Below are 17223 nucleotides of genomic sequence, written 5' to 3' on the forward strand. Positions count from 1 at the left end.
CCTTAAAACTAAAGATTTGCGACAGTCGTGAATTTCGAACATGTTTAGTAGTATTCATCGTCAATTGTAAGTGAGATGTCCTATATTTGAATTTAGTGGATGATCAATCCAATACCAATTTATTTTTACGCCTCTCAGTGGCTTAAGATATATGCTACACTAGTATGATCATCATGCTTCACATGCCGCATATATACTCTATACCAAGCTTCTAAAAAACGCTAGACGCTAGTTGGGCGGCGGAATGAGGCCTAGCGCCTAGGTGGGCTTGGGCCTAGTGCCCATGCGGCTAGGCGGGGTCTAGGTGGGAGCCTAGGCAGATTAGGCAGATTTAAGTAAATCTATTATATTTGCAGATTTATAGTACATTTATTATATTTGCGGATTTAAGTAAATCTATTATATTTCGTGTATATAGTGTCTGTTTATACTTAAAATATATATAATTTCATCATAAACTACAAAATAGAATGACATATAAATATTATGAAGTATTAGAATATAATGAAAACATAGGAAACAAACATATAATGTGTGTTCATTTAACTATTCAGCAAGTCTCTTACAATTTATTGAAAAAAATAAAATACAAAATAAAAGTTATCTATTTTCTGTCTAAGTGAGTTACAACCTAAGTAGGTGTCTAGGTGGGTCTAGACGGGCTAAGCAGGTGCCTAGGCGGTCTAAGCGGGTGCCTTAGCAAGTCTAGGGGCTCTTTCGTAATTTTCAAACACCTCGGCATTAATTGGGCAATGGCCAGCCGCCTAGTGCCTAGGTGGGGACTAGACGGCGCTAGGCTGGGATTTTTAGAACAGTGCTCTATACATTCCCTTGAAGTTTTATAACAATGTTGTCCAAATTTTCCAGTGGGAAAATTGAAAATTTAGAGTCAAATTTATCAAGTGCACCAACTGAAAATAGAGAAGTTTTCAGTGTACTTGGAATTATGACAAGCTCCTATACGCATGAACATTGTTATTTATCTCAATATATATTTACAGCGAAATTATGACAAATTAATTAAAAGGGTACATTATTCAGGTTTTTTTTAACAAAATCTAGCAGGCATGGCTAATATTCCTTACCTTACAGTGGTAAATTAATTAATCAAGCTGAACCTTTGGCAACATAATCCCAAACCAAACCTGTGGAAACTGAAAAGTTGAGCTTCTTGATTCGAGTAGCTATTTGGACTTTGGAGCACCAGCAAAAACAAGCAACATATATCAACTTTTAAACAAAGCTTGCCAATTAAGCTTCTGCTTTCTTCAATTCTTCAGTGAATGCTTTTGCCCCATTGGTTCTGACATCTGAGTCACTCCCACAAAAACTCAGGCTCTTCATCAAGCCATGGCACAGAGAAAATAAATCCATGATCACTGTGATGCCCAACATCTAAAAGCAGATCAGGGAGGTCAAACAACATGTCATCATTGTAATTGGTAGTTGGTGAAGTTGATGATGAATCATGAGGACTACTGTCGTGAACAGCTTGGCTCATCAGCTCTGTCTCGACTTCCGCTTCCTGTTCAAGGCTGCTGCTTGGGAAGGTAAGAGCAGCTGCCTTAGCAGCAGCAGCTTGGATGTCCTTTGGCGAGGCAGAAGCCGGAATAGGAAGCTCTTGAGCTAGCTCAGGGAAGTTGAGAACAGCAGAGCTGCCTTTGATCGTCAGAGCGGCGACATCGTGCGCTCGAGCGGCCATTTCGGGGATGGGAAAAGTTCCAAGCCAAATTCGTGACTTCTTTCTTGGCTCTCGGATTTCTGAGACCCATTTGCCCCAATGACGCATTCTCACTCCCCTATACGTTGGATGATGAGGATGCCTCTGCTGCCTCCCATCACCATTAATCCTTTTTTTAATCTTTGCTTTCTTCTTACTAATTTGATCATCATCATCATCATCATTAGTAGTCAATGTAGTAGCAGCTTTTTGATGACCAACAAGTAGTTCTAGTTGATTTGATGATGATGATCTCTTGCTAATTTTTTGTGATTGAGAGGTGGAAGAATTTGAGTAAGAAGAAGATGTGGTTTGAGCCTCACAGTCTATAAAATTGAATTGTTCTTCTTCCATGGTTAAGTGGGTAGAAGAAGAAAAAAGAAAAAGAAAATGAAGAAGAATGTGGTAGAGAAAGCTTAAAATAGGGGTATGTGGTCTTCTCTTACGGTGCTTACACATGAGAAAAGATATGCATGTGTGTGTGTATATATAATTAAAGCAGTGGACCAAAGCACAAGAGTACGAACACTGTTCCACTCTTTACCAGAACCAGTCATTTCTTTTACGTACAATCAATCATTTCTATATACGCGTCAGATTTTAATTTATTAATAAGAAAAAATCATTCATAAAATATAAGTAATTCAGATTAAATGACGAGGTAATTGAAAATTGAGCCGAAAGACAAAGAACAAAGTTTTGCAGATTAAGACTCTAATGTCCCATTTGAAACCCATGACAAGTCATTTCAAATAGAACGACGATGTGTATCAAACTCACTACTATGTTGTTATATAAGACTTTTTCAGTTAAATTCATCATTGTAACGATTTCTTAGTGTTTTAAGATTTAAGCCTGTTTTCATTATTAAGTTATTTGTTTAATTCTAATCTTATTTGCATTCTTAAGGCTTGTAGAGTTAAGTTATATTATCAATAGCACGTGATATTGGGTTTTTATATTTTTGAATTGAGTTCGAATGAACATATTCTTTACAAATAACATTGTTTATTTTTTTTTCCATCACGTTGCGCCAGTAAGGTGAGGAGTATTTTTCAAAGAGTACATTGTTACTAACTTTGTCTAGCCCCATGTTGATGTTTGAATGATCTATGCTTTGGCATATCTTTTACTGTAATGTTAGGGAGATTAAATTTGTGAACTAAATTATATGAAAGTTGATGATTTGATCATTACTTAAACGTTGATAAATATGCTCATTCTTATTAGTGATACATCATTTAATTTGTAAATTTAATCTATAAATTTAATTTTTCCATCATTATGCGATCTTTTATAGTGGATTTGTATCTTTGGCCCTCTCCCCTATGTCTTATTGAAGAACTTAATTGGGAAAGAGTAGGGCATTTACGTGTGCTTATTGTATTTGTATTGATTGTAACTTTAGAATACTCAAGGAGGTGGGCCATTCAAAGATTTGCTTTTCATTGGTTGGCCCCCATAATTTATTTATAATGTACCATTCATATATCTATAATGTACCAATTTGTTATATGTAAAATATACTAACTTTTTTTTTTATATAAGATGTACCTATTTTTAATGTACAAGCTAGAAGAAATTACACATAAAGTCAAATTAAGACTATATTTTGGGGAGAGAATTTTTTTTTATTTATTTAATAGAAGAACAAAACATACCTATGTGGCAGATAATGTCATGGTTGTTTTTTTTTTTAATTATTTTTGCATTTACAATTTTTCTCCTCTGTAATTGAAAAATAGGTATCCATCTCCTTATTTGTATTGTTTCTTTATTTCTCCTCTCTTCTTCGTGCTTCTCTATCTCCTCCTTGTCCTTCTACCCGTGTCACTCTTTCTTTCTTGCTCTCCTCTTCCTTCTTTGTCCTTCTCTTCTATTTCTTATTCATACTTATCTCTCTCCTCCTCTCTTTTTCATATTGTTCCCTACATTTATGAGTTTTTTCTTTTCTATGCATGATTGGGATTTTAGATTTTTAGTTTTTTATTTTAGCATTTTTTGAAAGTATTTGATTGCATTGACATTTACAATTTTAACCCCTCTATGTTTGAAGATAGGTTTTTGTGGAGCAAAAAATAATCCAAAAAATCCACAAGGCAACACATGGACTTTTACTCAAGAAAGATAAGATTGCCCTCATTAAATGGGTAGGGTTCTTAAGCGTCCTCACGCGCAGCTCAGCATCCCTAAAAGTTCAAGCAATGGATTACGACTACTTAAAGCTCCCCAGCTTGTGGCAAGGAAAAGTCAAAAGTATTAATTGTAGGATTTAGTAATTAATTATATTTTTAATACATGCCCAACTGAAGATCATCTCTATCAAGTAAGTAATTCCTATTTCAACTAGTTAGGGATACTTCCACCATTATCTCAAGATATTATCTCCTAATTAATATCTTGAGAATATTCTTACCTCATTCATCCAACGGATGACATACCTTGACCAATAGGATGCCACCATGTGCAGGGAAAAACTTTAACTCCTAGGTTGGCCACATCCTCTTATAAATACCACAATCTCTACCAAATATTGGTAAGCTTTTCTATATATAGAAAACTCGTCAAGACTGAAGACGGCGAAAATTGTCTACCATAGTTTCTATCTTCTTTTTCCCTTCTCTCTCTCTTTTTTCTCTCCTCCTTCATCATCCATCTCTCTCTCCTACTTCTCTTCATACTTTTGTCTCGTCCTTTTCTTATTCGTTTTGTTCTCTAAATTTATGAGTTTTTTTTAAATTTTTTTTATGAGAACCATTGGGATTTTTTATTTTTGGTTTTTGATCATAATATTTTCTAAAATTATTTGATTTTGAGGTTTTTTTGATTTGGATGAATGAATTTTGAAACTGATTTTGCCGAAATGTTGAAATTTGGAAATTGATCTTTTAGAAGGGCATGAATTTTGAAACTAATCTTGTAGAATGCTAAATTTTACAACTGATCTTGCATAAATGCTGGAATTTTGAAACTGTTCTTGTAGAAGTGAAGAAAGTTTGAAACTAATCTTACAGAATTGCAAGAATTTTAAAATTGATCTTGTAGAAGTGCAGAAATATTGAAACTGATCTTGCAAAGTACAGAAAATTTTGAAATTGATTAATGTGTCTATATTTTAATATATTTCAATGAATATTTCTCATGAATTTTGGAGTTACGAATGAGTTAAATACACTAAATTTCATTGTTTTAATTTCTAGGCATCCGATATCGAAGTTACACATAAAAGAAGAAAAAACGAGATTTTGCGGTGCCTAGAGTAATTTCCACGTGCAAAGGGATTTGACGATCCGAGTCCAAACAACATGGAAAAATATTGATGATGTGTTGAAGCAATGCAAAGGAATGGAGAGGATCGATAATAGAGAATTTGATAGAATGGGAAAGCTGTCCAAGTTATTCTAGGGGAGATCTAATTACTAGTAAGTTATTATTTTACGTTCCTTTTTGTTTTTGATAAGACCTAAGTCATTTAGGTTAGGGATTCTAAGTTTTGGTATTTCTGTGCTTTAAAGAAAACTTTTGCTGTGCTATGAAGATAATCAGTTGTGAAATAGAGCAAATTTTTAGTTGGTAAATTTGTTTTGTAAAACTGTTGTGAGTTACAAAGCAGTGTCAAAGTGATTTGATCAACTTTTATGTAGAAGTGTGGTGATTGTGTACATTGACCATAAAGGACATGACTAGAAAAGTGTTGTTGGTTTGTTAAAAAAAAGTAGTCACACAAGATATAATTAGTTTTAAGAGAGTCCCCTTAGCATTTCTTTAACCATCAAGGCCAACCACCACATACTCTCCCTATCTCTCAGCAATTACAATAGATTCTCAGCAAACCTACAACTCCTGAATCTCGTTAGATTCAAGACATACTTATTGACGGCAGCCTCGACGAGATCTTATCTCCGAAACACAAACCTCGCCGACACCAGCCTTCAATTTGAAAGGCCACCGTCGAAGTCCTATGTCCGAAATCTGAACCTCCCAACCGTCGATTTGAAGGACGAGAAGGTCTCTGATAGTCTTTAGGTTCAAGTTTTGATGTGATGAAGGGAAATAACATTGCGAAGGAGAAACGGAGAAGGGAGAGGAGAAAGGGTTGTCATTATTAAACTCCATTGTTCACTCCACCTCTTTTGAAAAAAGCAGGTTTTGAGAAGCAAAGTTTTACCACGTCTACTTTTCTGATTATTTTGACCAAAATTTTGAAAAAAAAAAAAAAAACACTAATTTTTACATTTATCAAACACATTTTAGACCCCAAATTTTTTTTGTAACTGCTTTTTAACAAAATTTAAGCAATCCCAACCCTGTACTTGGTTAGGCTTTCGAAGGCTCTTAAGAAGATTCATTCTTCTTGTGAGATTAGTCAGCCACCAAATAGACACTAGTTTTTTACAAGGATTGCGGCACAACAAGGATTTTCTAGGTTTTTCTTTGCTAGGGCTACAATGTAGCCTGATCATCTACATTCAATTGTTTTTTTTTTGGGGCATTGTTATTATCAAGTTTTTATCCGCAAAGATGTAGCCTGATCATGAATATTTAATTTTCTTTTGGTATTATCATTATCAAATTTTTTATTCGTATTGAGTATCTTTTACTATTCGTGATGCGCTTATTTTTATATAGAAGATTGATCACTGTATAGGTTTTATTGAATTCATTTGATGCAAGTTAGAGTAGATGTCATACTTAACTTGGGTTTTAGCTTCGTGGAAACAATACTATGAATTCCTATTTATAGATGTCTACAAATTAGGTTTTGTGTGGTAAACGATTTCCATAGAGCTTAATGTATTCTTACTTATTTAAATTCTTCTAGATGTTATAGAGGGTTCATATCAAGGATACTTTTGATGCAACCAAATACCATGACCATTGAAGAATTTAAGAAAACTCGATCATCAATACTAGGTAATTACTTGTTCATGACATATAAACGAGATTAAGTATAATTGGTTACGGTAAACTCAGATGAGCTTAGTCTTGTTTTCTTATGTTTTCAATGTCTTATTTCCATGCATTTAATTGTATGTTTTATTTAATTTTTAGTTTAATTCAAGATCTCATATCTTTTCCATTAAAACTTTTCAATTATAATTTGTCTCAGTTTAGCTAGTAAGACTTTTAAAATCAATTTAATCACTGTTGGACGATATCCGTGCTTATATGTTATACTATCACTTGATTTGTATATTTGTGAGCACTAAAATTTGAGACTTAATGAGATTAATTATGGATTTCTAATTTTTACACTACTAATCTTGCAAACACTACAAGAAAACATGGATTAGGTGACGACATTTTATGTGATGCCTATAAATTCATCACATTTTAGTATAATAGGTAAGGAATTTAAAAAAAAAGCGTCACATACATACTACTGTGGGATGCAAAACAATTTTGGAATGTTGTTCGTCACTTAGGAAGCCTAAATTCCTCACAAATTTTTTGAAGCCAAATTTTGCCACCCTATTGTTTTCACTGGGTGATGAAAAGATTGGGTTCTTCACATAACCTAAGATTAGGTGACCTAGGTATGTGAGAAAAGTCAATTCATCACCATTTGTTTTACTAAAGGCAAAGGGAAAAATTAAAAAAAAAAAAAAAAAAAACATAAAAACAAAGCCCCAATTAGAACTCATCTATTCTATTTCCACCCCCATTTCATCTCTTAGTCTCTCAACTTTGCCGATGACGGATTGTTGGTAGCCCTGACTGCATCGCGCTTTCGTCTTCCTTAAACCTCAGTTGCTTGCTCTCGTACTCTACTCTCTTTGATTTAAGAAGACCTAGTTTCTCATCTGTCATTTCTCCCTATTTCTTCTCAAAAGGTACTCAAATCTTTCCTTTTCTCTTGAAATTACTGCACTTTTCTTGATTTCTCTCTTGTAAATTTGTCTCAACTGTGAAAATTTGAAATTTTGCTTAAATGGGTCTATGTTATTCACTGTTTTCCCAAATCGGTCTCTCTTGTTTTCTCCTACATTTGATAATTTAGCTCTTGTTCTTGTGTTTATGTGTTTGTGGAATTACTTAAGGATGAATCAATCAAAGCGGGTTCCGCGATACAGGGTCATATATTTAGTAGTTCTTGAATCGATTTGCCTTTTAGTTAAGTTAATAATGATACTCTATCTATGTTTACAAGTTATGATGAACAAATTTTTGAAATATCAGCACAATGCAAATTTAATTTTTAAGAAGTACTATATATATAGGTCCTTACTTGATATTAGGTGCATTGCCTTGAGGTTTCTTTTGCATTGTTATGGAGTAGGTTTTTCTCTTAGTGTGGGACCAACCAGAATCTTCTTATTCAAGTGCTATTGAAGTGAGAGAGATTGACCAGTTGATGAACTTTGTTGGGGAAGAGTCTGATGGTATGTTCTTGAAATGTAAAATGATATTTATGAGAGCACTTAGCACATGGAGCATGATTTATGTTGGCTAATTAGTACTATTAGACGATATGGGATGACTAATGCTGCATATGACTGATACTGCATATTGATACTGCATATGGATATTAGACGATATGGGGTGACTAATGCTGCATACTGATGTTGCATATGGATATTAAATGATATGGGGTGACTGATGCTGCCAGATTTTATGTTTCCTCTTTCCATGAGATTCTCTAGTAAGTCTAATCCCTTAATTTGAGGAAGATTGACATCTAGATGACTTGTTGATAGTTGTGTGCTAGCTACTTGCTGCACTCCCTTAATTTAAGAAGTGACAACTTTAGGGTTTACCAGGTTAGTAGGATTTGCCAAGGTAAGGTTGCTTGTAACCTTCTACCTCATTATATATCCCTTCTTGTACATTCAATCAATCTATGAAAAATACATTCAAACAAACTTAAAATTTCCACAAGTACACATTTGTCTTTTAAAGTTAACATGGGGATGGGAGTAGAGTATTTTTCAAGTAGAACTTATAGAATCTGTAAGAGCATTATGTGAAAACACAAATATCATCAGTTTATAGAAATGCAAGGGAACACCTGTTTAGTTTCTTTGTGTCTTGCAAAAAATTTGAAATATCTCGTTTCGTTGTTCGAAGAATGGTTACTTTCTTCTTTAGCTCTTGTTCTTGTGTTTATGTGTCTGTGTTTGTGGAATTGCTTTCATGCTTGGGATGACCTCTGTATTTGTTTATTTCATCTGTCAATGTTTATTGAATTGTTGCCATGGGATTTGAAAAGACTTTCATTGTGCCTATTGTTTTTTTAATCTTCAAGAAGTGTCGGATCTGTTGCTTAATAATGGGGTCAATGTGGCTCCAAGAGGATATGGTTCATTGTGAGTAACTTACATTGAGCAGGTTCACTGTCGCATGTTGTTCAATAATACAATTCCATGTGTAAGTGGCAGTCAACCCGTTCCATTTAAGTCTTTCTCCATGTTTAGGGAAAAGGTTTGGTAGCTGCACTTTCTTTATCTCATGATTTGGAGGATCACATATTTTGGAGAGGTTATGACACTACTTGTTCATAGTGTATATTTTTCTTAGTTTAGAGAAATAGGACATGTTTTGGTAATGTTTTAAAACGATTTTTTTGTTGTAAATGTACCAAACACTTTCTGAAAAAGTTGTTAAGCATAACACCTTGTACAGAGTCTCCAATTTTAGGCTACATATATGAGAGAATATAATGTAGAATTTTTGGAATTTCTCAACATTTTGTTTTATATTAAATGATCAAATGCATGCCTGCAAGACGTTGCTATCAAATATGTTGTTAATTAGTTTCCCATGATAATAGACTAAGTTATTTGTCTTCGTGTACAGGGTGAATATGAAGAGTTAAAGATCAACTAGAGAAGAGTGGGTACAACCAGGTTGTTTGGATTTGGGTTTGTCGACCCTGTTGGCCACCTCTGGTAAGGAATTTTTTTTGGTGGAATAGATCATTCTGAGTATGTGTAGAGAAACCCAACAGTAGAAATCTCACAAGTGTTGTTGGGGTAGAAGATTTTTTTATTTTTGTTGTTTAATTAAATTTTAGGATGATGCCATCGACATAGCCCATAAGATCACGACTAGAATCTGGGCTAACCATAGCAGATAGTTTGTCCTATCTAGTTTGATGTTCACAATAATAGTCATGTAAGAAGACATATTTGTAGTAGGGACTGCAGGTGGGGGGTTAATCTGGGACATGATGGGTAGAAAAAAAAATTATCTTCTGTCGTTGGACTTATAGGGCTTTGAGTACCATAAAGAACTAGAGAATCACAGAAGATTATAAAAGTAGAAACTCGCAGGAAACTAAAAACAATGAACAAGGTTTTATTCAATGGTTTTGCATACCCTTAATAATGTAGGGTGCCATGTATTTATAATTCAATACCCTTGTCTCAGATTTCTCCCTACTTCTCACCCAGAAGATGCTCATTGCCTCCCCCTTTTCCCCTCATCTTTGCACCCATTTTTCCGTCCTTCCTCTTGCTCCAACTCTTATTTTCCAACCCATAATCATGATTTAGATCTTGGAGTTTTGGGCTCTATCTTAACATAAGACCCAACCTTCCCAGCCCACTGCTGAACCAGCTTGCCAGAAAATTTGGACGAAGTGTGGAACGATTCACTTCGGAACAATGGTGTTTTACACACCTCCTTTGCCCTCCCCCTCCTCCTGTTCCGTTTTGTGACCTTCCTTGCAGGTGTGGATGTGGAGGCTTTGTTTCTTTATGAACGGATTTTGCACAATACTCTCATATCTAGTTTATGGTTTGAGTTCTCTTTTTCTTTTGGGGCGAAGGATTTTTTCACGGTGGAAGCAGCGGCGATATTTTGGATGCTGAAGATTAGGGTTTATGTTGCTTTTCTGCTTTTGCTACCTATGGGCATAATGATGTATGGGCCTCCCCTTGTGTTTTGGGTTGGTGCTCTACTTTACTTGGGTCTGTTTTATCTTTTATGTCAAGCTTTGTTTTATGTAAGACTTTGTGTATTGTTTGGATGCAGGCCCTTTTTTCACAAATTGTAATTTCCCTTACATTAATGGAATGTTTCTTCGGCCAAAAAAAAAAAAAAGAATTTTTATACACATGCACTTATATATATATATATATATATTCCTATGCACTAAAGTTTGAATATTCCTCCTCTACACTAGAGTAGTTTTGCCTCGTAAAAAAAAATATTTAATACACTCAAACTACACGCACACCTTCTAGGGAAAAAAAAATTCTTAATTGATAAACCATACATTTAGATGCAATTTTGTCTTGCTCCAGTCTATTTTGGCTGATAGTTTGGCAGTAAATAGAACATGTTATATGGAATTCATCAGATCAGATGATCCAGTAGTCAATCACCAAACGTGGAATGTGAACGAATTCATAAGGATCCAGAATGTGAAAGTTACCAACATTTCAGGCTTCTAGCCATTTACTAGTTGGGATCTGAAGTTCTTGATAATTATAATTTGTTGGTTTAAATTATAACACGTGTATACATAAATTATCCTATAATTATTGAATTTTGGGGAGAAAGTATCTCAAATAACACTATTATTGTAACAAATATTCTCAAATAATACAACTATTACAGTGAATTGACAATATCGACAACATATTGATACTTTATTTTTGTCGTATCTAAATTATCTTGAGACTATTGTTGTTGTTAGATGAGATAATATCGACATTATGGACATCAAATCAAGTTGGTATCGATATAATGAGACAAATTTGAGGAATTACAACAACAGTAGGGTTTAGCGTTTAAGCGTAGTTTAATGTCCATTATTTCAATCCTTGGGCATTAGTGCAACTAAGGTTTTTTTTCTTTTTTTTTTTTATTTTTGGATCAAAGGAAACTTCATTAACAAAACAAGCAAATACATTTTTAGAGGTCCAGAAACACTATTCACTTAAACAAAATGATGCACCTCAAAAGTAAGCCAAAATCCCAAACAAAGTTTTGGGCTCAAAACAGAATACAGACACATAACCCTATACACCTTCTTCCAGCATCTTCTTCGAATTCGCCGGAGCTCCCCCGACGATCTCGAAACTTCACCACCAACCATACCCCTAACCAGCACCTCAGAGATGGAAAGATAATGGATCTCATTTGCTGACAGACAACATCTCAACAAACATGAGCACCAAATAGAAGAAGCTTGTGGGGATACCACAAACAACACTGCCAGATTCGGCAGACAAGGAAAAGGAGGTGGTGTAGTCACATGAGCAAGTGTAAACACCAGAACTCTATGCACCTTCTCAGATGACGACCACAAAAAAATGGAAGGGTATGATTTTCTTTCATTTGATTTTCCTTTAATTTGTCTCATTTGATTCCATGTTTCATTTTTCTTTTTGCAGACTTATATTAATTTCTGTCATTTGATTATCCTTTAATTTATATTATTCAAATACCACAAATAGAGAAGATTGTATATAGAGATAAAAAGAGCATGTGAAAATCATTTAAAAAAAAAATTGTGCTACATACATTACTCTAACAATGACAGTCTGACACCGACGTAGAATTGCAAGGTAAAAATTGTAAGTTTGGTATCAACATTTGGTCATCATATACATTGACTTATGATGATGGTGTGACCTAGTGCTATGATTTTGTGATATTGCGGAAAAAGTTGAAACATGGTGAACATTTCAAATACTTTAGTGGTTGAGAATTTAGATTTATAAGATGGTCCATTCTCCAGACCAGATGGTTAGTTTATATCAGATCATGGTTAATTTATGAAATAAGACTTACACAGGTGAGCTACGTGCCGTGTGAATTCATATATTATAAGCCAGGAAACTAGGTCGGACAATTGTTTTTAAAGGCCTGGACCATTCGCATTATGATGAAGAGACAGGGCAGCAGTGGAAGGCCACATCACTTAAACACAGTACTGCACTCTGGATCCCAATTAACTCGGGAATTTTGTCATAAGAGTCTGATTTCTATATTTTATTTTATATACAGCTTTTCGGTCCATTGTGGAAGGGACTTGGTTTCTCTGCCCTTTTATTTCACATACATTTTCATTCTCTTTTATTTGTGCAGTTACGGTTAAATTACGTTAATATTTTTTATTACTATTGTTTTTTGTCTTATTATTTTTATAAAAAAATCAATATAAAATATTAACATGATTTAACCGTGATCGTATAAAATAGAAGGAAATGAGAATGTATGAGAAGCGGAAGGGCAAAGAAGCCAAGTCCTTTACCCTGTGCAAGGATGTCAGGTGTCTTCTCACGTCGGAAAAGTAATGTATTTGACAAAATGTTTTAATGTGAACCTTAACTTCTTTTATGTATCAAAATAAGCATATGAGTTGTTTACGTATTTGGCTCAAGTGTTATGAAATGACATATGCCAATGTGAAACAGTACACGTAAAAAAAATCCGACTCGAAGTCCTAAGCCCAATACAATAACTTTCAATAGGCCATGGCCCATAAGGTTATTATGTCAAGTGAGGCTTTTGTTTTCAGCGTTCACTTATTTATTTGGTGGACCAATAATGTGTTGATAGTAATTTATATTTTTACTTCAATTTTAGTATTAATTTATTGGTTATTTTGTAATAATTTTGATACTTTAGGTTATATTTTTATTGTAGGACATGTGAATCTAATCTGAGCAAAAAATGATCAAACAGATGAATTTTGGAGTAATGAAGCGGGTTTGCAAATCTTTCAAAATTGTTTGTGTCAAAGTTTCATATTTTAATTCCAAGGCATGTGATCATGGCAAATTAAGGTCCAATACGCAGTGCTAGCAGATTGATGTTTCAAGTTTAATTGTGATTTTTTAGATACGGTGTTTTCTGGAGATGGTTCCTTCTACAAAGTTGTAGGGAAAAGCTTGACCTTTAAAACAAGACCTTTTGAGCCAATTTTGGATCTAGTTTGGTCCATAAATGTGAATAATTACTTACCTGGTAGATTGCCTAGTTAGATTAGGATTGTGATTTTAAGCTATCCTTTTGTTATTTTGTTTCCTAATTTTCTAAAAGAACTTATTTAGGAGGATTATGATAAGAAGCAATTTATAAGTACCCAGCCATGCCATGGGATTTTTTTTCTACGCGACATTTAGAGAGAACTTAGCATAGGCTTGGCGAATTGCAGATTTCAATTACAAGGTGTTTCCATTCTTTTCTTCTCAACAATATTTCTTTTGATTTTAATTATGATTATTGCGTAATTAATTTTTCTTTTGCTAGAGTAGGGCCACGAGCCTTTGCATGAATATGTAGTTTCATATCAATTTGCTTATGACTTTATGCATGCATACTTTGAAATTAATCATCGCGTTTAAACTATCTATGTGACAACCAGTCCCAAATTTTACATTTTTATTAATTTTAGAAGCGTGAATTTACGAAAATGCCCTAGAGGCAAGGATTTTGACTTCCGTTGATCACCGGTTAGAGTGACGTATGACTTATTCTTTTAGCATATCCTCGTAATACTTGCCACTACACACGCATAGGCAAAAGCCGTTTGCGAGTCTGAATTATAAGGATATAATTACGGATGTTTGAAGTTGGTTATTTAAAGGTAGTTAAATTATTTGAACTCTCACCTTGTGGGAAGGCTAACTAATCAGCCTTAAGTAAAGAGAAAAAGGGACCAATCAAATTAAAAAGGATGGAGGACCAATGAGAAATCAGAAAAAAAGAAGAAAAGAAAAGAAAAAATAAAATAAAATGAAAGCTCCCACCTTTCCCGTGGGTTTTTCCACTCGCGACTACCCATTTTCCAAGGCCGATTCCGGCCAACTCCGGTGGAGTTTTTCGACGCCACCACCACCATCTTGAAGCTCTCATTCCCCTCTACAAAACCCACCCAAGAACCACCTTGATTAACCATGGTATGTGACAGTTTGAGGCCACGCAAGTTGACGGTTCTCACGGTGCTCGGGCCACCCTTTTTTATTTTCTGACAAATTGGCAAAGCAATGGCCGATGCCACCACCTGGGCTTTGTAGCCCATCCTCCTAGGAGAAAAACCCAACCAACCTTGACCCCATTGGACCACCGTAGACGACAAATCGACACCAGGAAGCTTTAGGCACCTGCCGGCTTCGTGGGCAAAATTGGCAATCTTCTGTCCACTTTTGGACTTTGTGGAAAACGACGATAGATCGTGATGTCTCGATGTGCGTGCAAGATAATCATAGCGTGGGCTCCAGGTGAGTGAGTCTTTTTCTTTCATAGGCATATAATTGATAGTTCCACAAACACTTCTAAAGTGATTTATGCTTGTTACCTACAATTAATCATTGCGAACTACGAATGGCTTGATCCCTGTTTAGGGTACGTAGGCAGTCTAACAAGACGTTCGATGCATCCATATAATAAATGATATTAAATAATTGAGACAATAGCCTTATTTAGTGAATTAAGCAATGTGAGGGACATTGGTGGGAAGTTTGAGATTTAGCTTTATGATTTGGTGATTAAATGTTGATCATAAATCAATGCGTGAAGAATCAAGAAATTGAAGTAAGGAAAGGTAAGTAATGATAGTTAATTTAACTAGTGTCTAATTGGGCTTATCACTGATGATTACGCTCAAAAGTAAATTGTTTGGAAGTAGGGTGTTATTGATTGTACATGTTACACCGTATTATATATTTTGGAAATATAATGAAATGTTTGGGGTTTAGATTGCATCATTTCATATTCATATGGATATTACCTGAACCTAACTATTGTGAATGCTTTGAAGTGCTAAATGACGCCGCGGACGCCCAGGTAAGCTTGAGGTGAGTACATGTTGATGATAGTGATGGTAGTGAGTATGATTGTGTTCAGATATATTATAGCTCATAAACCTACACCCTGGTGTTAGTGCTCCCACTCGTGGCCAAGGCACAGTCCTTCACGTAATGTTCACCTCCCGCACCTTACGCTCACCTTGGATCCAAGGTAGGTGCACGGTCTTGTCGTACAGACCACTTTAGGTGGTTCCAACTCGTAGGTGACCTGCGATTACTCACACAATCTTCACGTGATCGTAGCACTTAAGCATATTTATTTACACCCAGTCTTGTCGTACAGACCACTTTAGGTGGTTCCAACTCGTGTGCAGGTATACTTCTTGAGTTATTGGCTAGCATGTTATTGAGTTATTGGCTATCATGCTATTGAGCTATTGGCTAGCATGTTATTGAGTTATTGGCTAGCATGATGGATGAGATATACGATGAGATATGGATAAGTCATACAGGCCACTAGAGCTGACTCCGACTTATGTGCTAGCATTAATTGATGAGATACGGGTGCAGTCATACAAGTCACATTAGGTGACTCTGACTTATATGCTAGCATTGATTGATGAGATATGGATAAGTCGTACAGGTCACTAGAGGTGACTCCGACTTATGTGCTTGCATTGATTGATGAGATATGGGTACAGTCGTACAGGTCACATTAGATGACTCCGACTAATATATCATTTTGTATTGATTAAGTTCATTTGGCCTACTTATTAATGCATGGTGGAGTTAATGGACATGGCAAAACGTGGTTTTGGCCATTTTTTAGTATGGTTTGGATATATGTATATATGTTGTATTGTCTTATGGAAAACGATACGGGGTTTACATTGAGGGGCTTTGTATTATCTTATGGAAAACGATACGGGTTTTACATTGAGGAGCATTACTTTTAGAGAGGTAATAACTTTGGGAAGCTTGGTTTTATTGCTCACTCACACTCTCTACTTAGTGCCCTCCAGGTTTTGGCTGCTGAGTTTGTATCGACAAGGATATGTGGCGAATCTTAGTATTGATAGATACTTCTGAGGGTATGATTCTTACCCACACTTCTGTACCTTACTTATGCTCTGACGTCGTGTGTGAAATGGATTCGCTCCCGCTCATAACGCACTCTGGTATTTAAAATTTTTAGGTTCAAATTATTCACATTTTTCTATACTCTATCAGATTTTATGGCTTCGTCACATTTCTGGTGTCGGCCAGCACAACTCGATTCAGGGTCCAAGTGGACTTTCTGGATCGGGGTGTGTCAGTTTGGTATCAGAGCATAAGTTGTGCAGTATTGTGTTCATCACACGCGTGATGTGAGCATTCTTGGTTTTGTGTCTAATGCTCGAACTTTGCCGCCTCGTTGATTACAGAAAAATATGTTAACTTTTCTTTAGTTTTAGGCAGTTTTGTGGTCTTGAAGAAATTTTATTAAATCATTTTGGCGTTTGTCCTTAGAATTAAAATGAAGATTTTCCTTGTGGAGGAAAGGTATAAAATTGAGGCAAGTTGATGGCCTAAGTTAATGTATTGATAATCATGTATCGCCAGAGATATTACCAAATAATTATATCATTGTTCTACTGTCGTTAGTATTGATCCTTTAGAGATTGGAAATCTTAGCTAGTCTTGATTTCTTAGTAGCATTTCGCAAAAAATCATCTGAGAGATAATTACTTTTGGTCCCTGTTAGCACTAATATCTTCAAGCGTACTTGTGTTCATGCTGGATCTTCAGGAGGAAGAT

At 35.2% G+C, this 17223-nt stretch overlaps 1 protein-coding gene across 1 annotated transcript; it reads right to left on the bottom strand.

Annotated features, from left to right (window-relative positions):
• Positions 1 to 960: 960 nt before the first annotated feature.
• LOC103958416 (ethylene-responsive transcription factor ERF039-like) lies at positions 961 to 2194 on the bottom strand. The gene has a single exon (XM_009370675.3). The coding sequence runs from the start codon at positions 2177 to 2179 to the stop codon at positions 1316 to 1318; it is 864 nt and encodes a 287-aa protein (XP_009368950.2). The 5' UTR covers positions 2180 to 2194; the 3' UTR covers positions 961 to 1315.
• Between the last annotated feature and the right edge of the window lie 15029 nt (positions 2195 to 17223).

The sequence above is a fragment of a genome, unplaced genomic scaffold, assembly GCF_019419815.1.
Source record: "Pyrus x bretschneideri cultivar Hongxiangsu unplaced genomic scaffold, Pyrus_bretschneideri_v1 Contig34, whole genome shotgun sequence".
NCBI lineage: Eukaryota > Viridiplantae > Streptophyta > Magnoliopsida > Rosales > Rosaceae > Pyrus > Pyrus x bretschneideri.

What these genes read in the sequence shown, in the direction of transcription:
- LOC103958416 (XM_009370675.3), bottom strand. Translation starts at nt 2,179, where the DNA reads ATGTGTAAGCACCGTAAGAGAAGACCACATACCCCTATTTTAAGCTTT.